This window comes from Salvia miltiorrhiza, chromosome 1 (genome assembly GCF_028751815.1).
Source record: "Salvia miltiorrhiza cultivar Shanhuang (shh) chromosome 1, IMPLAD_Smil_shh, whole genome shotgun sequence".
Taxonomy (NCBI): Eukaryota; Viridiplantae; Streptophyta; class Magnoliopsida; order Lamiales; family Lamiaceae; genus Salvia; species Salvia miltiorrhiza.
In genome coordinates, this window is record NC_080387.1 from 44,016,051 (window position 1) to 44,038,519 (window position 22,469).

The window sequence follows — 22,469 nt, forward strand, 5'->3', positions numbered from 1 at the left end:
ATAAATAAGGAGCAAAAGAATAAGCAAGAACAATAAACTTCTTTTAAGTTTCTTTAATAGAAAAACTCGGTTTTCCCAATTACGGCCTCCAAATTTCATAAAACTAAAATTTCGTGGAACCATTATTGACAAGGACATATCATGCATTCTCTTTGTACTTGGAGCAATATCTCCACAAACCTATTCCATATAGCACGTATATGAGAATGTGTGTGTAAGGTTAGACAAATTTTTGTTATGAATTCATATCTAATATATATAGCACGCATATGAGAATTGAGTTAAATGAATTGAAAGGCTTACGAATTCATATCTAATATAGGTTAGATCGGTGATCAAATCACACTACTCAGTGATACCTGGCCCAGGCAGTATGCACTTGGAGTAGTTCCAATGAACTATAATTTGCATCCTGCTCTAAGCCTCTGACTTTCTAAACACACCACCTTAAGTTTACTGCTGAGAGTATAAATTTAGACGCAGGCAACTTTCAGTTTATCATTGACATACTATTTTCCCTTCTCACTTTGTTGGCGAAATTAATTAAAAATCAAATAAAAGAAGTAGGCAACTCTAAAATGGATTAACTTTTGAGTTTAACATTACAAAATAAATGGTCAACAAACATAAAAGATTCACCCAAATCCAAGAAAATTAAAATCAAATAAAATACACAGGCAACTCTAAAATGGATTAACTTTAACTCTTCACCCAAATCCAATAAAATTAAAAATCAAATAAAAGACGCAGGTACGGTGCATCAAACATAAAAGAACAAAATTAACCGAAAACTGGAATTGTTCGCCTAGGCGTTGACGAATAGCTATTTTCCTCTCGTTGGCGTCTGCAACTTGAGTGGCTTGCGGGGGGATCTGTACGTGGTAGACATTGTAGATGAATATTTTGCAAAATCGAAAATATATGTAAAAAATAAGGTGTAGAGATATATGAGAAAGATGAAATTAAGGTAGGCAGATTTGTCTTTCCCAGTTTATCACTCTAAAATTACTGACCTCCAAAACGTGATTCATGAATCTGTAGTTGTTGTGAGCAAGAGATGTTGATGAATGATACAGCCATGGATGAAGCACATCCCAAAATTGTGTCATCGATATTGAGAATTAACTGAATCACACAAACGGTGATTGATCGACATTGATGGAGAGATCGACTGAATCATAGAATAAAATGGAGGTTATAGAACAAATGCGGTGATTGATCGAATTTGAGGGAGAGATTGTCGGTTACAGAATCCTACGGAGGTTACAGAACAGAATGGAGATGAGACAATACGTAATACTATATGAAACTAAGATAATAGTACATAAGTTATAGAATTCGAAGAGATCAAAATAAAGATCATTGAGAGCGCCACGTAGGATATAGAATGACTGTGGGCTCTCAAATATGTATTGAATTATATAATAGATGGATTTATCTTTTACAACATTCTTTAAATCTAATTGCATTTCTAATCTTCTCAATTGAATGATTTAACTCTAACTCCTTCAGTCCATCTTACAAAACTAACTTACTGTTGTAAAATCCCCTTTAATAAGCAATTCTAAAGTAAAGAATGGAAGATTCAAAGAGAGAAGAGAAGGAGAGAAAGAAGAGAGAAAAACAGATTCTGTATTCTCATTAACCGTATCTTTCCGTTCCATCATATATATATATATATATATATATGAATAAGTAATGTACAATATATAGTAAATAATATTATTTACAATACTCCCCCTTGGACATTACTTGATTATGTTCATGTCTCTCTCGCTGAAAAACCCTGTGGGAAAAAACAGTCAAAGAAAAGAGTACATGTGATATGTATAACTTTGTGTTGCATTTGTTGCCTCATTAAAAACCTTAACTAAGAAAACCCAATGGGAAAAACTTAGTAAGGAAAAAAGAGTACAACAAAAATACACCTTCAATGCATAATGAATTCGCTCCCCCTCAAACTAATAATCTACTAAGCCTACGCATTGCAATGTTATGAACATGTTTTTTAAAAGTTGACGTAGGAAGTGATTTTGTGAATAAATCTGCCAGATTATCACAAGAGCGAATTTTATTTATTTTAATTTCGCCGCTCTTCTGGAGCTCATGCGGGTAAAAGAATTTAGGTAATATATGTTTTGTTAAATTTCCTTTAATGTACCCGCTATCCATTTGTGCAACACAAGCAGCATTGTCCTCATATAGGACAGTGGGAGATTTATCATTCGCAATACCACAAGATCCGCGAATATGTTGTATCAATGATCTTAACCATGCACATTCTTTAGCGGTTTCATGTAAAGCGATAATCTCTGAGTGGTTTGAGGATGTAGTAACTAGAGTCTGTTTAACAGATCTCCAAGAAATAGCTGTACCACCACAGAGGAAAACATAACCAGTCTGAGATTTAGCATTATGGGGATCAGATAAATAACCAGCATCCGCATAGCCTACCAATGTCATGTCTTGGTTTCTTGGATAGAACAAACCAAGATCTTTTGTACCTTGAAGATAACGAAGTATGTGTTTAACACCATTCCAATGTCTTCGTGTAGGAGAAGCACTGAATCTTGCTAGCAAGTTAACCGCAAATGCTATGTCAGGCCTTGTGCAATTTGCGAGATAAAGTAGTGCTCCAATTGCACTCAAATAAGGAACTTCTGGTCCTAAAATATCCTCATTATCTTCTTTAGGTCTAAATGGGTCCTTATCTACTTCTAGTGATCGGACAACCATAGGTGTGCTAAGTGGATGTGATTTATCCATATAGAATTTCTCTAAAATCTTACTCACATAAGTTGACTGGTGTACAAGAATTCCTTCAGGGAGATGCTCGATCTGCAGGCCGAGACAAAACTTGGTTTTACCCAAGTCTTTCATTTCAAACTCCCATCTTTAAGCATGAATGAGCTTCTTCAACCTCTTTGCGTGTTCCAATTATATTTATATCATCAACATAAACAGAAATGATACAAAAACCATTTTGTAATCTTTTAATGAACACACAAGGGCATATATCATTATTCACATATTCCTTCTTCAAGAGGAATTCACTAAGTCGGTTATACCACATCTTTCCCGACTGTTTTAAACCGTACAACGATTTTTCTAATTTCGCACAATACATGTCACGAGTTTCATTTTCCTTCATATGAGGAATTTTGAATCCTTCAGGGATTTTCATATAGATATCAGCGTCTAGTGACCCATATAAATATGCAATCACGACGTCCATTAACTGCATTTCTAAATTCATTGATGATGCCAGAGATATCAAATAGCGGAATGTTATGCCATCTAAAACAGGAGAATATGTTTGATCAAAATCAATTCCAGGTCTCTGCGAAAACCCTTGAGCTACTAATCTCGCTTTATATCTTGCCACCTCATTGTTCTCATCTCTCTTTCGTACAAATACCCATCTATATCCCAATGGTTCAACATTGTCGGGTATAAGTATTATAGTACCAAGAACTTTTCTTTTCTTTAGCGAGTTATGTTCTGCCTCAATTGCTTCCTTCCATTTCAACCAATCAGAGCGCTTCCGGCACTGTGCTACTGTTTTTGGTTCTGGATCCAGATTATCATTTGAAATAGTACATGCAATTGTAGAGACAAATACATCGTCTATTACAATAACATTTCTGTTATAAGTTTCTCCCGTATTTATAAAGTTCATAGCAACTTCAATGTTGACATCAACCAGATTTTTATCAATTCCCATTATATTATGATCTGGTTGTTCCGCAATCCCAGTATTAGTTAGTGCACTTTTAGAAGTACTGGGATTATCATCTACAGGATGATCCTCTTCAAGAGGTTGTTGGAGTGATATCATATTCTTATTTGATTTTGCTTTGCGGGGATTTTTATCTTTAGCACCAATAGGTCTCCCACGCTTCTGGCGTTCGGGATTATCAACTGATTTATTTTGTCCATATGGAACTTCAATCCGTTGTGGTGCATTCATAGCAGGAATATGTGATTTTGTCACTCCTTTATGATCAGTAAATGCATCTGGCAAATTACTTGCTAAATATTGCAAGTTAATTATCCTTTGAACTTCCAGTTCAGATTCATTAGTACGTGGATCTAAATAGTGAAGATTCTTTTCATTCCATGAAATTTCTCGACATTGTGTTGAAGTTGGGCTTTTGTCTCCCCCTAATGTCGGGAAATGGTCTTCATCAAAAATACAGTCAGCGTACCGGGCAGTAAATTGATCCCCAGTCATGGGTTCAAGAAATTTAATTATAGATGGAGATTCATAACCCACGTATATACCTAGCTTACGCTGAGGGCCCATTGTGGTACGTTTTGGTGGCGCTATTGGAGTATAAACTCCACAACCAAATATTCGCAGATGGGAAATGTTTGGTTCTTTACCACGTACTAATTGTATTGGGGAATATTCATGATATGCAGTTGGTCGGATTTGGAGCAAATTTGCAGCATGCAAAATCGCATGACCCCAACAAGTAATAGGTAAGTTTGATTTTTGTAGCAATGGCCTAGCTACTAGTTTTAAACGTTTGATTAAGGATTCAGCTAGACCATTTTGCGTGTGGACATATGGAACAGGATGCTCCACTTTAATACCCAATGACATACAATATTCATCAAAAGATTTTGATGTGAATTCACCAGCGTTGTCCATTCGAATGGACTTTATTGGGTAATCAGGAAATTGAGCTCTTAATTCGATTATTTTGGCAATAAGCTTTGCAAATGCTTTATTGCGAGTAGATAATAAGCATACATAAGTCCATCGAGTAGAAGCATCAATTAGGACCATAAAATATTGAAATGGTCCGGACGCCGGGTGAATTGGTCCACATATATCTCCTTGAATTCGTTCAAGAAAAGAAGGAGATTCTAATTTAACTTTGGTACGAGAAGGTCGTACTATAAGCTTACCTTTTGCACATGCTTCACAAACAAATTCATTTGAAGGTGATAGATCTTTTGTTTGTATATTATGCCCAATAACATTATTAATAATCCGACGTATCATATTTTGCCCAGGATGACCCAATCGTTCATGCCATAATATAAAAAATTTTGGGTCTTTAAATTTTACGCTTAACGCAACATGATTGTTAGATTTAATGTGAGTATAATACAACCCAGTGGAGAAAGAAGGGAACTTCTCAAGAATTTGTTTTCTACATCCAACATTCTGAGTGATGATCAGAAATTCATTATTGTTATCAGTTTCAGTTTCAATGTGAAAACCGTTTAGTCGGATGTCTTTAAAACTAAGAAGGGTACGTTTTGATTGTGGATACAAAAGTGCATCATTGATAATTAATTATGTACCCATAGGGAGTATTAGAGAAGCTCTTCCAGAGCCGACAATAAGGATATTGTCATTTGCAATTGTAGTGACGCTCCCCTTTTTTTCAGTAAGAGTTTGAAAATATTTTCTATCAGTAAGTATAGTATGTGTTGTGGCACTATCCACTAGACACAATGTACTTTCATTCTCCATGAGTTGCAAGTTTGAGTTTGACATTCTAAAAGCAAAGAAGTAGAATATAAATCAAGAAAATAACAAATAAAGATAGCAAATAAGTCACAATAATAATAGAATTTGAAGTATTGCAAACACACAAAAACAAACTAAATTACTAACAGTTTGCAAATAAAACATGAACCATAAATAAAATCCTAAAATGTCTGAATAGTCCAACAAATCAAATTACTTTTGATCTCCATAATCTTCAAGATCAAGTTGCATTAAATCATCATCATTGGCATTAAACTCCAAATTTGCTTCAGGCAAACTGACATGATGTATTTCACTTCGAATTTTCTTGCCTTTCTTGTTCTTTTGCAACATTTGGTATGCTTCAACGAGGTGCTTGGCGGTGCGACATGTACGACTCCAATGACCCTCGCACCCACACCTGTAACAAGTTTGTTGTATTTCTGGAGTTTGCTGAGATGTACTTGCTTCTTGTGGATGCGATGTCTTATGAAATCCTTTTCCATGACTTTGGAATCTAGCAATATGATTGTATCCACGACCTCGACCTCGACCTCGACCTCCTCTATGGGACCAACCTCGTCCACCACGTTGGGACCAATTCGCTTTTCCTCGGCCTCTCCCTCGACCACCTCTATAAGTGGTAGCATGTGCTTCAGGCACTGCTTGTGAACCAACTGGTCTTGCATTGTGGTTTCTCATCAAAAGCTGATTATGTTTCTCTGCTACAAGTAAAGCAGAAATGAGTTCAGAATACCTAGTATAATTCTTGGCCCTGTACTGCTGCTGGAGTACAAGGTTACTGGCATGAAAAGTAGATAGAGTCTTCTCTATCAAATCAATCTCTGTAACTTCTTGCTTACAGAGTTTCAGCTGTGACACAATACGGTGTAAGGTAGAATTGTATTCAATCACGGACTTGAAATCCTGAAAGCGTAAATTTAGCCAATCATATTGTGCCTGAGGGAGAATAATGGCCTTTTGTTGATCAAAGCGATCCTTCAGGGATTGCCATAGGACAACAGGATCCTTTTTAGTAAGGTACTCATTTTTTAAGTCCTTATTCAGATGATGACGCAAGAAAATCAAAGCTTTCGCCTTCTGGGCGGAGCTACATGAAGAATCGGGAACTATAGCGTCGCTCAGATCACATGAGGCAAGGTATATTTCAACATCCAAAGCCCAAGTCAAATAATTACCACCATCAAGAGCAAGCTCAGTGAATTCTCTTTTGTTGATATCAGACATATTCAAACTATAACAAATAATGAAAAGAAATAATTTCAATTACCAATAGGAAAAAAGACAATTATACATAATTATTTTTCAACTAATTCATTTAATAAATAACAAACAATAAATATTATAATTGGGAGACGATCCTTAAGACGTAATAATTTCTATCCCGTAGGGAGAAGATCCTTAAGAAATTAATACGCCTATCCCAACATATTAAACATATCTTTGTTTTTATTAAAAAATATATATATATAAGCAGAATTTACCGAAATAAACTCAAATAATTAAAAAAAATCAACTTAACATTGAACATTATTAATAAACAAAATGTTTGCCGTAAACAGAAGATGATTGGATGTAGATGAATTTAAAACTTAAATTAATCGAGTTTTTACAGAAAAGTTTACTAGTTTTCAGAATTCCAATTTGAATATATTTAAATGCCAAGTAAAGTAAATTCAAGTTTATAACTGTAGACAATTAAATTTGTCGTCGAATTAAATTGTGCCACGTGTAAATTCATGAATTAAATATTCAATTATATTTTCTATTTTATTAAATGGGATTTTATTCCTAATTAAATAGATATATATGATTAATATTTAATATAATGAATTAATGGGCTTATTGGCCACCTAAGGCCCTAAGGCCCATACATGGAGGCCCAAAGCCCATAAAGCCCATGAAGCCCATCTCTAAAATCTATAAATAGAGGTGTTGGGGTGCTCATTATAAAAACGTGAAGGAGTGGAAGATCGAAGAGCACAAAGAATTCTCTCTAGTATCACAAGTAGAAGAGGCGGAGAATTGGAGAGTTCAAGTATTCTTCCAAGTATTCAAGTATCTTGAAGAATTCTATCTAACGTTCAAGTCTCCTTCAAATCTTCAATCGTTTGAGTATTCAAATCTTCAAGTATCCTTCGAATCTTCAAGTATTTGAGCATTCAAATCTTCAAGTATCCTTCAAAATCTTCAAGTATTCAAGTATCTTCAAATCTTCGAGAATTTCTTCAAATGTTCAAGTATTCCTGCGAATCTTTGAAGTGATCTTCAAGTATCCAAAGAAATCAAGTTCAAAAGCTTCAAGGCATTCTTACAAATTCTAAGAATGTTCTCAAATCAAATCAAGTTCAATGTTCAATCCAAAATCATGACTTAAGTCCTTTGGATTGGCGTCATCAAAACAAGTATTTCAAGAACCTTCGAGCTTGTTCAAGAATCAAATGGAAGAGAAGAATCAGAGGATTAACTAGAGATTGCAACCCGCATAAATCTATCTTCATATCTATCAAATTATCTTTGTAACGCATTTTGTATTTTATCAAATTGAAATACAAAAAATTTGTGTTTACAATAACATTCAATCTTGAGTTTTAAGAATTCTATCAAAAACCAACAGATGCACATTTATGCCTATGACTTCACGATGCGTTTGATTATATAAAAGTGGGTATTAGACCACATTCTAAATTGAAGTTATTAATCAAGTAATTAAGCAGGAATCCTTCGATTTTGAAACAGGCATCACAAATTTACAACCAAAATAAAACATGTCGTCATATCAGTAGATTGCCATAGAATGTTCATCTCTTAAATCCTAAAATTTAACCAACCTATTCAAATCAAAATCTTCGAACTTCACATCCAACCAAAAAAAATTGATAAACTGAAACTTGTTTAATACTATAACAAATCAATCATCAATCGGGCTTCTCAACAGAATTTTAATCGGACTTCAATTAGAATTTAAGTTTCAAAAATTCAAATTCATATTGTAAAATTACCTTGCAAGAAAAACACGATTTTTTCTTATGGTCTATCTCCGTGTTCACTCAATTGGCTAGAGACTCGTGCTGATAACGTGTTGTAAAATCCCCTTTAATAAGCAATTCTAAAGTAAAGAATGGAAGATTCAAAGAGAGAAGAGAAGGAGAGAAAGAAGAGAGAAAAACAGATTCTGTATTCTCATTAACCGTATCTTTCCGTTCCATCATATATATATATATATATATATATATAATGTACAATATATAGTAAATAATATTATTTACAATACTTACTAAATTAATTATATGAGTCACACACATTATGTGAAGAAAGTTGTATTGACTCAAACAATCACCCCGAGCAATCAATTTGTTTTTTCAAATTAGAAACCAATAAGTCATTGGAATAATATATAAATTATTGTTAAAGAAAATGAGAAAAATTTCATTCATACGAACGTGCGTCAACTTGTCTACCAATATCTTCACCCTTATGACTCTCAATTATGCAAAAATTGATGTTTTTTTAGTTCAAATTCAAATCTTCATCAATAAAATGGGTAGTGATGCATATACTATAATTCAACTTTTGCAAAGTGTTTGTAATAATACAGATTTTTTACTTCTTTTTTTTTTTTTGAAAAAGTCCTCCAACCTCTCATTCTCACTCTTAACATCACGGAATTTTAAACGTAACTCGTAATACCTTAACAAATTCATTAATCCCATCACCATCACCATCTAAAATTATCAACTTTGAGAGAAGCTTCACATTCCCCACTGAAAATTATCAACTCCATGCAAGTGTCATGATGACAAACACTTCCACCATGGAGGAACAACTCTTGAACTTGACAAAGATGGTTGAATCTCTAACCAAGCACATCCAAGAGCAAGATGCCCAGATTGCAAAGCTTAAAGGAGAAAAAGGAGATTCAAGCCACGCCAACAACGATAGGGAAGGCGAAGAAAGCGAAGAAGATGGAGAGAATAACGATGAAGAAATCTCCAAAGACAAATCAAAGAATGATGGAAAAAGGCCTTCAGGAAAAGACATTCTCTTCTCGTCTGGTGGCCTCATTCCCATTGACCAACTCAAAGAGTTCATCGAAGCAACAATGAAGAATAACTCCGATGGAAGCTCCAAGTCATCGTTAACTTACTCCAAGCCATATACTCGGCGAATTGACAGTATGAGGATGCCTCTTGGCTATCAACCACCAAAATTTCAACAGTTTGATGGCAAAGGAAATCCAAGACAACATGTGGCTCATTTCATTGAAACATGCAACAACGCTGGTACTTATGGAGATCATTTGGTCAAACAGTTTGTTCGCTCATTGAAAGGTAATGCCTTTGATTGGTACACCGACTTAGAATCAAACTCAATTGATAGTTGGGAACAACTGGAGCATGAGTTCCTCAACCGCTTCTATAGCACTAGAAGAACTGTCAGCATGGTGGAGCTCACAAGTTCACGTCAATTCAAAGAAGAGCCAGTCATTGACTACATCAACCGATGGAGAAACCTTTGTCTCAACTGCAAGGATCGATTGTCTGAATCATCTGCCATCGAAATGTGTATTCAAGGGATGCATTGGGGCTTGCAATATATTCTGCGAGGAATCCAGCCAAGAACATTCGAGGAACTAGCCACTAGAGCTCATGATATGGAGTTGAGCATGATGGCAAGAGGGATCGAAGGACCACCAATCCAGGAGTCTAGCAAATTCAAGCCAGAATTCAAGAAAGGAGGAAAACCATATGACAAAGCACCAAAGAAGGAATCTATGGCAGTAAAAGCAACTTCTGTGAAATTTCTAAAGAAAGAAGTTAATCAGGAAGACAACCAGAATGCTCCACGAGACAATCAGAACTCTTCCCGAGACATGGGGCAAAGAAGACTTACCTTGAAAGAAATGCAACAAAAGCAATACCCTTTCTTAGACTCTGATGTTTCAGGAATTTTTGATGATCTGCTCAAAGAAAAGCTTATCGAGTTGCCAGAAATGAAGCGACCAACAGGGAGGACAGACGATCCAAATTATTGCAAATACCATCGTCTGGTTGGGCACCCCATACATGATTGCTTCATCTTCAAAGACAGGGTCATGCGGTTAGCTCGAGAAGGCAAAATATCTCTTGAAGAAGACGCTACTGCTGTAAATATGATATCCACCGACTTGAATGATATAATAGAAGGTATTGGAGCTCTTTATGACACATCCAATCAAGTAGATGAAGAACTTGAGGTAAACATGGATGAAGACAATGATGCATTGGCAATCACATTCTCCAATGAAGACTTGCAACTTGGATTCGAACCTCATAACAGGCCATTGTTCGTGAGTTGTTATACACAGGAGCAAAAGGTCAATCGAATTCTCATCGATGGAGGCTCGGCAGTCAATATCTTGCCACTAAGGACTTTGAAGCAATTGGGAATCCAAGCAGAAGAGCTGTCAAACAGTCGATTGATGATTCAAGGTTTCAACCATGAAGGGCAAAGAGCTCTTGGAACTATAAGGCTGCGATTGCAGATGCAGGACATGGAGTCCACAGCGTTGCTTCATGTGATTGATGCAAGGACATCCTACAACATGCTTCTGGGTCGACCATGGCTTCATGAAAATGGTGTTATTCCTTCTACATTGCACCAATGCTTCAAATACTATCAAAATGGCACCGTAAGAAAAGTGGTTGGTGATCACAAACCTTTCACAGAAGCAGAGTCACATTTCGCTGATGCTCAATTCTATTTGGGAAGAACTAAAGCAACAATGGTGGAAAGGGATGTACCACAGGAGAAGTCAGGATCCCGCCAAGAGAAAGAATCTCGCCCAAAGATGGAAGGTTTCACCATCCCTTTGACTAAGATTGATGCCAAAAAGCCCATTCCTCAGTCACTCAAAGATTTTGTCCAACCAAAGCAAAGTGGCGCCACAGAACATGGAGATCTCTCAGACAAAGAACTCTCAAAACACTTTGGTCCGAAGGCATACAAACTCCTTGTGAATGCTGGATACAATCCCCAAGAAAGCTCCACGTCAAAATCTCATGTGAGAAAAACTGCTAATACAAGCCAAAATCCCAAGGCAGGCTTGGGATACATGGTGCAAAGCCCCATTCGTATTGCCATCAAGAGAGCCACTGCTAACTATGCTAGCACCAAGCAAATCCTGAAATCTTCAAGCAATCGGAGAACCCAAAGGGTTTCTGTTTTCAAAAGATTGGATGAAAGAAAAGCTCAACGAATATCTGTCTTTAAAAGGCTTGGCAAAGGCAAGTCATGGAAAAAGGACGTGACAAAAAGGGCCAATGAATTGGACATAACCGAAAAGCTAAGGAGCTCGATTCCTTCTCGTATGAAGAGGTGTACCACTTTGCTCATATCATGTGGAAAAGAATTGAAGGCCAAAATGAAGACAATCATCTTTACACGGGATGCCGAAGACGATGAAGATAGAGAGAGTGTGGCTTCATCTTACTACACTACTAATGGTGCTAACAATCCAATTTCTCATACTACTCAAGGTCAAGTGCGTTGTGAAGATATTGTTACATCAAACCATATCACCTCATGTGAAGAAGTGGTTGTCGAAGAAGAAGACGCTGAAATAGCTCCTCAACAGTTTGAAGAAGGAGTTAAGGCTATTGTTGATGAATTGAGAGAAATTAATTTGGGCACTATTGAAGATCCACGACCCACTTACATCAGCGCGTTGCTGACCGTTGATGAGGAATACTCATATATCGAATTGCTCAAAGAATTCAAAGACATCTTTGCATGGTCTTATAAGGAAATGCCGGGGTTGAGCTCCAAGATAGCTGTTCATCATTTAGCCGTTAGAAAGGATGCACGACCAGTCAAGCAGGCCCAGTGCCGATTCCGACCAGAATTAGTTCCTTTAATTGAAGCCGAAGTGAACAAACTCATCAATGTGGATTTTATTAGAGAAGTCAAATACCCAACATGGATTTCAAGCATTGTTCTAGTAAGAAAGAAAAATGGACAAATTCGTGTATGTGTTGACTTCAGGGACTTGAATGAAGCATGCCCCAAGGATGACTTTCCATTGCCAATTGCCGAATTGATGATCGATGCCACAACTGGGCATGAAGCATTAACCTTCATGGATGGATCTTCCGGTTACAATCAAATTCGCATGTCACCAAATGAGGAAGAGCTAACAGCATTTCGAACCCCGAAAGGAATCTATTGCTACAAAGTGATGCCATTTGGGTTGAAGAACGCTGGTGCCACTTACCAAAGAGCCATGCAGAAGATATTTGATGATATACTTCATAAAAATGTTGAGTGTTACGTGGATGATTTGGTGGTTAAGTCTAAAAAACGAAACAATCACCTGCAAGATCTACGAATGATTTTTGAGCGACTGAGAAAGCATCAGTTGAAAATGAATCCATTAAAATGCGCATTTGGCGTCAAATCCGGCAAGTTTCTTGGGTTCATTGTTCGCCATCAGGGGATAGAAATTGAACAAGCAAAGATTGATGCCATACTAAAAATACCCGAACCTCGAAATATTCATGACCTGAAAAGTTTGCAAGGGAAGTTAGCATACTTACGAAGGTTTATTTCAAATTTAGCCGGAAGGTGTCAACCATTTAGCCGAATTATGAAGAAGAGTATACCATTCGAGTGGGATGAGTCATGTAGAAATGTTTTCAAGAACATCAAATCTTACTTGATGCAGCCTCCTGTATTAGCAGCACCTGTGCCAGGACGCCCCTTGATTTTATATATTGCTGCTCAAGAACGATCCATGGGAGCTTTGCTTGCGCAAGAGAATGAAGGTGGAAAAGAGAATGCATTATACTACTTGAGCAGGACAATGACACCAAATGAGTTGAAATATGCTCCAATTGAGAAGCTGTGTTTGGCATTGATTTTCTCTATCCAGAAGCTTAAGCATTATTTTCAAGCTCACACTGTCCGCCTCGTATCTAAGGCAAACCCTTTAAAGTTTGTGATGTCCAGACCTGTTCTATCTGACAGACTTGCACGTTGGTACCTCCAACTGCAACAATTTGAGATTGTGTATGTTCCTCAAAAGGCTGTGAAGGGACAAGTGTTGGCAGACTTCTTAGCAGACCACCCAATTCCGGCTGAATGGGAGCTAAGTGATGACCTCCCGGATGAAGATGCACTTGTAATCGATGTCGCCCTACCATGGTGGATGTTTTTCGATGGAGCATCTCATAAAGAAGGTGCTGGTGCCGGGATCGTGTTCGTGACACCAGAACATCAAGTGCTGCCATTTTCCTTCACTCTAACTGAGAATTGCTCTAACAATGTAGCAGAATATCAAGCTCTGATCCTCGGTTTGGAAATGGCGTTGAATATGCAGCAATCTCACCTCAAAGTATATGGTGATTCTAAATTGGTGGTTAATCAAATACTTGGACTGTATGAAGTGAAGAAACCTGAATTATTGCCATACGTCAAGTATGCTCGCAAGATCATTGAGTGGCTTGGAGATGTGGAAATCGAACATGTTCAAATTCCAGTGTGTGAAAGATGGGTTATACCACCTATTTTTGAAGAAGAGAAATGCGAAGAAATTGAAAGTCATCTTGTTGAGGTCTTCGAAATTGAGGAGGAAGATTGGCGCCAGCTGTTGGTCGATTACTTGAAGTATGATAAATTACCAAATGATCCACGTCGAAGGGTTGACATCCGACGGCGCGCCACTCGTTTCATTTTCTTCAAAGGGACGCTTTATAGGAGGTCTTTTGATGGAGTATTTCTCAGGTGCCTAAGTAGTGAGGAAACTGCTAAAGCCATGGAAGAGGCGCATTCTGGCATTTGCGGTGCTCACCAGTCAGGTCCAAAGCTGCACTTCCGAATCAAGAGGATGGGCTATTACTGGCCAACTATGGTGAAAGATTGTTTGGATTATGCGCAAAGATGTCAAGCCTGCCAATTTCATGCGAATCTGATTCATCAGCCACCCGAGCCACTACACCCCACAGTTGCATCCTGGCCTTTTGATGCTTGGGGCATGGATGTTGTTGGTCCATTGACAAAATCATCAGGGGGCATTTATACATTTTGGCAGCGACCGATTACTTCTCCAAGTGGGCTGAGGCGATACCATTAAGAGAAGTGAAGAAAGAGACCGTTGCTGAGTTTATCAAGACCAACATCATCTATCGCTATGGAGTTCCTCGCTACATCATAACTGATAATGGAACACCTTTCAGCAACACGGTGATAAACAAGCTTTGTGAAAAATTCGGCTTCAAGCAACGGAAGTCATCGATGTATAATGCACCGGCAAATGGGTTGGCTGAGGCATTCAACAAGACTTTGTGCAATCTGTTGAAGAAAATTGTTTCAAAATCAAAGCGTGACTGGCATGAACGTATTGGGGAAGCATTGTGGGCATATCGAACCACCTATAGAACTCCTACGCAGGCAACGCCTTACTCTTTGGTATATGGGGTTGAAGCTGTCATTCCTCTCGAGCAACAAATTCCCTCTTTGAGAATAGCCATTCAGGAAGGGCTAACTGAAGAAGAAAATGCACGTCTGCGTCTAGAGGAACTCGAAGCTCTAGATGAGAAAAGGCTGGAAGCTCAGCAAAAGTTAGAATGCTACCAAGCTCGCCTCTCAAAGTCTTTCAACAAGATGGTGCGAGTGCGTTCTTTTCAAGTTGGAGATTTGGTCCTCGCTGTGAGGAGGCCAATCGTTGTCACTCATCGTGTTGGAAACAAATTCGTATCAAGGTGGGATGGCCCATATGTTGTCAAGGAAGTCTACACAAACGGAGCATACAGGCTTCTTTCTGATGACAACGTCAGAGTTGGGCCTATCAATGGCAAGTTCCTGAAACGTTACTATCCTTGAAAGGTGGTAGTAGTTGAAGCATGTACATATGTATATAGTTTAATGCAAAAAAAAAAAAATAATAGAAAAACAGAAAAGCCAAAAAGATGAGTCAGATGAAAAACCAGAAATGGAGAAAAGCAAACAAAATGGAGTGTATGAAGACAGCTCCTTGACGCACGAGCCTAAACTGCATGTTACTCCTGGCCCGCATGAGTATAAACTGTGCACGGCACCCAATCTCAAACACTTGTTGATCCTATGAACTACGTTTTGACTTGATCCCTTTCAAAAGGGTACGTAGGCATCTTAGATAATTTCTAAGTTCAGTCATAAGTTGTGTTTGACTCTTTTCAATTTATATCATCAAGTTATGATTTAAGTTGATTATGTGAAACCAAAAGACGTTTCATTCCAAAATAGCAAAAAAAAAAAATCAAGTCATCAAAAGAAGCACAAGCATCGGGAGAAGATGTCAAAATATCCATGACAAACCAAATGAGAATCATCAAAAGAGGAATGATAAAAATGCAATATACTAAGCAAAAGGGTCTTGATCTCTCAAAATCTGCTGCATAGACTCTAGTGAAAGCTTCAAGGCTTCCAAATTCTTCAAGACCTCATCATTTCTCGAAGCCTCCTCAAGCTTGGCCAGGTCTTCCTTGAGTACCTTGACCTCACCACGAGTAGTCTTGAGTATCAGGCTTCGCTGCTCCAAAGACACCAACAATTCTTTCTTGCGTTTCTCCAACTCATCAAGATCCGCTTTTAAAGCATCACAATTCGCAGCATCCTTCTTCTCTTTGGCAAACTTCTCTTGAAGGCAAACCTTGACCTCTCGAACTTTGAGTGTGTGGCCTTCATTGACCTCATGAGAAGCCGACCTTACTTTATCAAAAGTGGTGGCTTTGGAGAATAGTTCATCAATACTATCTTCAATGTTGGAAAGGTCAAGACCACAAATAATCTTCATACGGGAAAGGCCACTCCGTATCTCGTCTTCAAGCGCCGATAGAAACTCGACTTTGGTTCTCTCAACCTTGTCACGAAGCTTTCCCCAGATGATCCTGCAGCACGACTTGAGTTCATCATCGATCATGCGTGTGGCATTGAACTCGGAAGGCGCCCCACATGATGGCATTGGTCGGGGGCGGGATTGTTTAGCAAGACAAGGAATCTCGTTTGACTTATTGGATTCAATGGATACACAGTCGATTGGTGAGCCCTTCTCAAGATTATTTCCAAACACTTCTTTCAAAGTCTACAAAAGGGCAAGAAGAAGATGCAATTAGAATGTGAAATTATATATCAATACGAAAAGAAGATAAGAGATGAGGAAAGACCTTGTTCACATCGACATCCACTAGAGTTGGCTCTTCCTCAACGTGACCCTCGGCCGATTTTGAGGACCCCGCAATTCTCTTCTTTTTCCAATTACGCTCAGAATTGCTACTACCAGAATCAGCTATGAGGGTGGTAGAGACGACCTTCCTCTTTCCATCTTTGGAGTTGATTGCTTCTTCCTGATCTTTTCTTTTAAAAGTGATATGAGCCGGAGAAGAGATTTTGTTTTCAGAAGAAAATCTGTACGTCATATCCCACCAAGTCTTATAGTCGACTGAACAATGTATCTTCATATCCAAAGAAGATCGGGGAAAACATGCCCTTGATCGCGATCTGTGCAGCAAACACATGCGCCAAAGGTTGAGACCTTCTTCCAGAGATGTCCTTCGAATGTTCTGAGTAAGGCTGCTGGGTACGATTTGGTAATAGCTAAATTGACGGCTGAAGCGGTGAGGACCATAAGACTCCACGATGAAGTGGTCATCCAGCCGGCGAACCAAAAAACTCGAGCGAATAGCCATGAAGAAGCATTGCTCAATCTCTCTTGTATTTTCACCATCGACATAGAAAATGTCATCTTCCTTGGTGAATGTGGTACAATTCCAACGAATCGAGTTGTACGACTGAATACGTTCGCGGCATGCAACAGGCAGATAATACTTCGCAGCTCCTTCGCCTGAGTATAGAGTCATCCTGGCGACACCAAGGCTTCTTGGAAGGGGAATGTGAGTATGGAAATAGAGCGCTATCCAACCATATATGAAATGAAAGGGTAGCGTCACCGGGACAAGAGAAGGCTCCATAGAATTAGAGATAGTGTTCAACCCTTTGTAGATGCTGGCTAGAACTGGAGCTGTAAGGGCAACTTTCTGTTTGCACGCCATCAAACTTGCCATTTTGAAAGAGGTTGGTCTAATCGACATGGCGTCACCATCTGGAAAAACAAAGATACACAACCAGCAAGCTATATGAGCTGCCAAGTACATAGTGGTATGATACTTGTCACTAGCATCAAGCTCGATGAATGGAGCCCTTTCTTCAGAAGACCATGATTGATGCGCTTCAAATGAACCACTCGGATTATGAGTCGATTTGAGCGTTGAGATTTCTTTGCCCTGCGAGCAGGAGGATGAGAATACTTTGAAGCTTTCTTCGACCAAAATTTGATCCATTCATCGATAGAAACTGAGCTCTTAGGATCCTTGCCATCACGATGCTTAAGAGAATAGTAAGCAGAGAGTAAATATCTACAACTCAAGGGAATGAACGGGTTGCCAAACTGATCTTTGCCAAGAATCTCTTTCGCGCAGGGTACAACCTCATCATACAGTGTCCCGGTACACGGAAGCCCTGATAGATACTGTAAATCCCATAGAGAAATAGACATCTCGCCAGATGAAGTGAGAATGGTGTTCATCGCAGGACACCAAGCTTCACAGAACGCTTTAACCATCTCGGGCTGACAATCATAAGTGAAAAGAGAGGCATAAACTGCATCATAGATACCAACAACTCGGAGTTCATTCCTGCAGCGGCTAAGGATATCTTCAGTCCACTCCCAATAGCCTTCAAAGAAATGAAATTCCCCACGAAAGCTTGTAACCCTTCCCCATTTGGCATCTTTATCGATGATCCTTCGCTTCAAAGTCAATAGAAAATTGGACTCCTTGCTTTGCCAAGGACGGGCCGGATGCAATGTATGAGCCTTCGACGCTTTGTTCAAACTGATCTCGCTGGTCCATTCCGACTGATATAGAGAATTCAAAAGTTTGGGCCAAGGTTTCACATAGTGGCCTATCAATGCCGGAAATACTCTTAGATGCGTGCCCATTTCCGTCTCTTGCTCATCATCACTCAAGATCAGCAAATAGTCTTGACCATTGACCACAATATCTTTGAAGACCACCATCGTGACACTGCAAGGAAGCAACACATCCAGACTTAAGAATTTTATTTGCATTTAAATAAAATGTGAATTAAATTCTAGTCAAGCAAAAGGAGGCAAAATTGAATTTTATATATATATATATATATATATATAATAAAAAAGGAGAAATTCAATCATTTAAAAAAAAAAAAAAAAGGGGCCACCACTCCTTGAATTATATATATATATATATATATAGAAATTCAATCATTAAAAAAAAAAAAAAAAAATCGGCCCATCTCAAACCAATTACCCTTAGCCCACTTCCTACCATATCTCTTTCACAAAATTAGCCCATCTCCCACTATCTCTTTCACAAAAAAAAAAAAATCAACCCATCTCTCTTCTCTAATAAAAAAAAATAAAAATAAAAATAAAAATAAAAAAAATAAACGCATATCAAAAACTAGCAAAGGGTGGTTCATGGTGGTACCTCTAACTGCCGAAAATAAAGTCACCGACCACCGTCCCTCGGACCGAACACCGGCGTCCGTCTCCAAGCTGTACGGAGTCTCTGTTATAGCTGTTCACCGCTCGACACAAAGCCGAAGCCAAATACCACCACCGCGCTCCAAACCCGTTTCAGTAGCTGCCGCAAGGCTCCACAGTCGTCTCTCGCCTTCGACACCACGCGGTTTGTTGCCGTTCACTGCTGCCAAAGACCGGCGAGTAAGTTGCCTGGAGTCTCCGTTGTCGCAACTTGTCCCGGCACACTCACGACAATGCTCGCTGCTTCTCCGCCTAGCCAAAACCAATCCAGCAAAAGAAGCCAAAGCCGCGGTCATGATATTATGAAATATAGCAGCGATAACAAGCATGGGATGAAGTTTTAAGACTTGGCAAAACGCAGCAGCAATAAGCATACAATGAAAGTTTCTTGCCGATACTTGGATAGTAAAATATCAAATTTTGATGAATGAAAAGCTCACAAATACAGTAGAAGTATACTATATACAGAGTTAAAGGGAGCATGTCATGCATGATCTAAAGTTGAAAGGAGGATCAGAGTTTGCAAGAGAATTTTACTTCGAAGCCTCTACTACAAAGCTTGATTTCTCCTTCTTCGCCGGAACTACTGACAGCACACATCGTCGACGGCACTCGACGAAATCAGCAGGAACTCGACAGCTATGTCAGCGAAACAAATGGTACATCAAATAAGAGAACACCATAAGTGTTCAAATGGCACGAGCTCAAGAAAAAGAGGAAAGAGAGGTGAGAAGATCCACTTTGATGAAGTTCGGTCGTTCCCTGCCAACGTTGTTCCTACCACCGTTGGTCACAAATGATAAACCAAGCTGTCGGTGATTCATCAACAGATGACAAAAACGCAATAAGTTAGCAACCATTCACACCGTCGTCTCCGGCAAGTCGCCACCTAAGAACGAGAAAACGAGGCACCGCTGCCCCTACCCTATCCATGCAGAGAACAAATAAGAATGATGAAATAACAGCTTGTAGTAAGCCAAAGACAGAAGCTCGAAATGAAAGAGAAATGGTGAAAAGGAACCAACCTCGATGTAACACGGTTTCTGCGTCGTCAATACAGCCCTTTCGCTGCTCGAAAACTCTCGACCTCTTTCGCCGACGCCTTACGAAAATAGCAACAAGCTAAGTTCTCATCCTCCGATCACCTTCGACCCTTCGGCGGCACTCCGCGAGAACTAGAAGTAAGCCTAGCTTCGTTTTAAGAACTATAGCTATGGCTACTATGGCTATCAAAGGAGAACTCTTAAAGCAGGCTGTGTAGAAGATGATAAAGGGGGACTGCTCTGGCTATGAAATACAAGAGAATACACGCTGCCCAAGTTCAGATGGAATGAAACTAATGACAGAAGAAGGATTTATTTATAGGCAGAGATAGCTACCAAATCCCTGAACTTAGCCGCCGAAGAGTGGAGTTCCAGCTATTCTTCCAGCTATGAAAGGCCCTTCAAAGCAAGCTGCCAAAGCTTAAAAAAAAGACTACATTTAATGCAACGAAGGACGTTTATTTGCTGTCAAAAGTGCTTATACGCAGCTGAAAAGCTAAAGTTGTTGCATGGGGTCATAAATGGGCCTAAGAAGAGTAAGGATAATTGGGCCTAGTTTAGTCGACTGACGGATTATTGGGCTTCTTTGAAGTTTGAAGTTCCATCAGTCGAAGCTCCGTTTCCGGTTGCAAAGCGCATGATGTGAGCATTGGTGGATGTGAGTGTGCCTCTGAAGGCCCTCCGTTATGTCGACTTCGGAGCGGAGGCAGTTGGCACACATGTTTGCAGCGTTTGGTGGCATTAAGATGCCACACTTGCAGCATGACGCACTGCCCATGGTCTGCGCCACACTAAACATACCGATGAAGAGAAGTCGAAAAATCTGTGAGGAAGAAGCTCGGCGTTTCTGATTTTCTGAGAAAGGGCGTGTAAACACAAATCTGTGAGGAAGAAGCTCGGCGTCAAGGGTGAAGACCTGGCGTTAAAAAATGGTGATGGCCCCCACACACAGCCGTAGACGGGATCTTTCAGCCGAGCCTCGGCTTCGTAAGCCAGCGACTTCACGGTGTCCTCGCGCTGGTGAGGCGGGATCTCGTTCAGCAGCTTGCTCACGTTGCTGGCGCCGAAGATCTTGAGCACGTTCACGAACTTCGTCGGCTCCTCCGCCGGGAAATACGCAGCGAAGATACAGCCGGATAGGCATCTCAGTCGCAGGAATTTGCAGGAGGCGCACGGAGGGCTTGAGTAGCTGCTCGAAGATGATGAAGAAGAAGCCATGATTCTGCAAAGCAAATCTATTTTAAATGGGCCTAATGATTCAAGTTGATTTGAACAAAATTCATGCAAAATGGGCCAAGTTGATTAAGTCCAATAAGTCATGCTTTGATGAGTTCCATGTGATATAGTCAAAAATTTTACTCGAATGATTCAAGTATAAAGCCCAAACTTTAATTAGTGGGCTAGGATGCTATATAGCCCAAGTTGTTAAATAATAAAAAAAAAAAATCAAATTCAAGAACTCCTAAATACGAGTATAAACTATTTATAAATCCAAAGAAATTTAAGAACTCCTAAATACGAGTATAAACTATTTATAAATCCAAAGAAATTCAAGAACTCCTAAATACGAGTATAAACTATTTATAAATCCAAAGAAATTCAAGAACTCCTAAATACGAGTATAAACTATTTATAAATCCAAAGAAATTCAAGAACTCCTAAATACGAGTATAAACTATTTATAAATCCAAAGAAATTTAAGAACTCCTAAATACGAGTATAAACTATTTATAAATCCAAAGAAATTCAAGAACTCCTAAATACGAGTATAAACTATTTATAAATCCAAAGAAATTTAAGAACTCCTAAATACGAGTATAAACTATTTATAAATCCAAAGAAATTCAAGAACTCCTAAATACGAGTATAAACTATTTACAAAATTCAAAGAAATTCAAGAACTCCTAAATACGAGTATAAACTATTTACAAAAATTCAAAGAAATTCAAGAACTCCTAAATATGAGTATAAACTATTTATAAATTCAAATTCAAGTCAATAACTCCTCGATAAGAGTTTAAATTATCAAAAAAATAAATTTCGAGACTCGTCTATTACCAAAGGCATTTCGTCCATAAACAAGTCTCGATGGGGCAATTTGTAGACAATTAAATTTGTCGTCGAATTAAATCGTGCCACGTGTAAATTCATGAATTAAATATTCAATTATATTTTCTATTTTATTAAATGGGATTTTATTCCTAATTAAATAGATATATATGATTAATATTTAATATAATGAATTAATGGGCTTATTGGCCACCTAAGGCCCTAAGGCCCATACATGGAGGCCCAAAGCCCATAAAGCCCATGAAGCCCA

General features: G+C 38.7%; 3 protein-coding genes and 1 long non-coding RNA gene across 4 annotated transcripts; 1 reads left to right on the forward strand and 3 right to left on the reverse strand.

Moving 5' to 3' along the window:
• Positions 1-581: 581 nt before the first annotated feature.
• On the reverse strand, positions 582-1,347 carry LOC130984978 (uncharacterized). Its single transcript, XR_009088847.1, has 2 exons — positions 1,014-1,347; positions 582-872 (listed from the first exon to the last, which is right to left on the reverse strand). It is a non-coding gene; the product is annotated as an uncharacterized LOC130984978 (long non-coding RNA).
• Positions 1,348-5,701: 4,354 nt separating this feature from the next.
• Positions 5,702-6,736, reverse strand: LOC131008525 (uncharacterized). The gene has a single exon (XM_057935410.1). It carries the CDS (start codon positions 6,734-6,736, stop codon positions 5,702-5,704), a length of 1,035 nt encoding a protein of 344 aa, XP_057791393.1.
• Positions 6,737-10,661: 3,925 nt separating this feature from the next.
• Positions 10,662-15,367, forward strand: LOC131008527 (uncharacterized). Its single transcript, XM_057935426.1, has 5 exons — positions 10,662-10,838; positions 10,929-11,127; positions 11,218-11,411; positions 11,490-14,532; positions 14,577-15,367. Exons 1-5 carry the CDS (start codon positions 10,662-10,664, stop codon positions 15,365-15,367), a joined length of 4,404 nt encoding a protein of 1,467 aa, XP_057791409.1.
• Positions 15,368-20,890: 5,523 nt separating this feature from the next.
• On the reverse strand, positions 20,891-21,367 carry LOC131008531 (LOB domain-containing protein 25-like). The gene has a single exon (XM_057935438.1). The coding sequence runs from the start codon at positions 21,365-21,367 to the stop codon at positions 20,891-20,893; it is 477 nt and encodes a 158-aa protein (XP_057791421.1).
• Positions 21,368-22,469: the final 1,102 nt, after the last annotated feature.

Bases quoted from the DNA above. Each gene is read 5' to 3' on its own strand.
- LOC131008525 (XM_057935410.1), bottom strand. From the start codon at position 6,736: ATGTCTGATATCAACAAAAGAGAATTCACTGAGCTTGCTCTTGATGGT.
- LOC131008527 (XM_057935426.1), top strand. From the start codon at position 10,662: ATGATATCCACCGACTTGAATGATATAATAGAAGGTATTGGAGCTCTT. The intron at 10,839-10,928 runs GTGAGTTGTTAT...AGGACTTTGAAG, and splicing joins CTCATAACAGGCCATTGTTC to CAATTGGGAATCCAAGCAGA. The intron at 11,128-11,217 runs GTGTTATTCCTT...AACCTTTCACAG, and splicing joins ACCATGGCTTCATGAAAATG to AAGCAGAGTCACATTTCGCT.
- LOC131008531 (XM_057935438.1), bottom strand. From the start codon at position 21,367: ATGGCTTCTTCTTCATCATCTTCGAGCAGCTACTCAAGCCCTCCGTGC.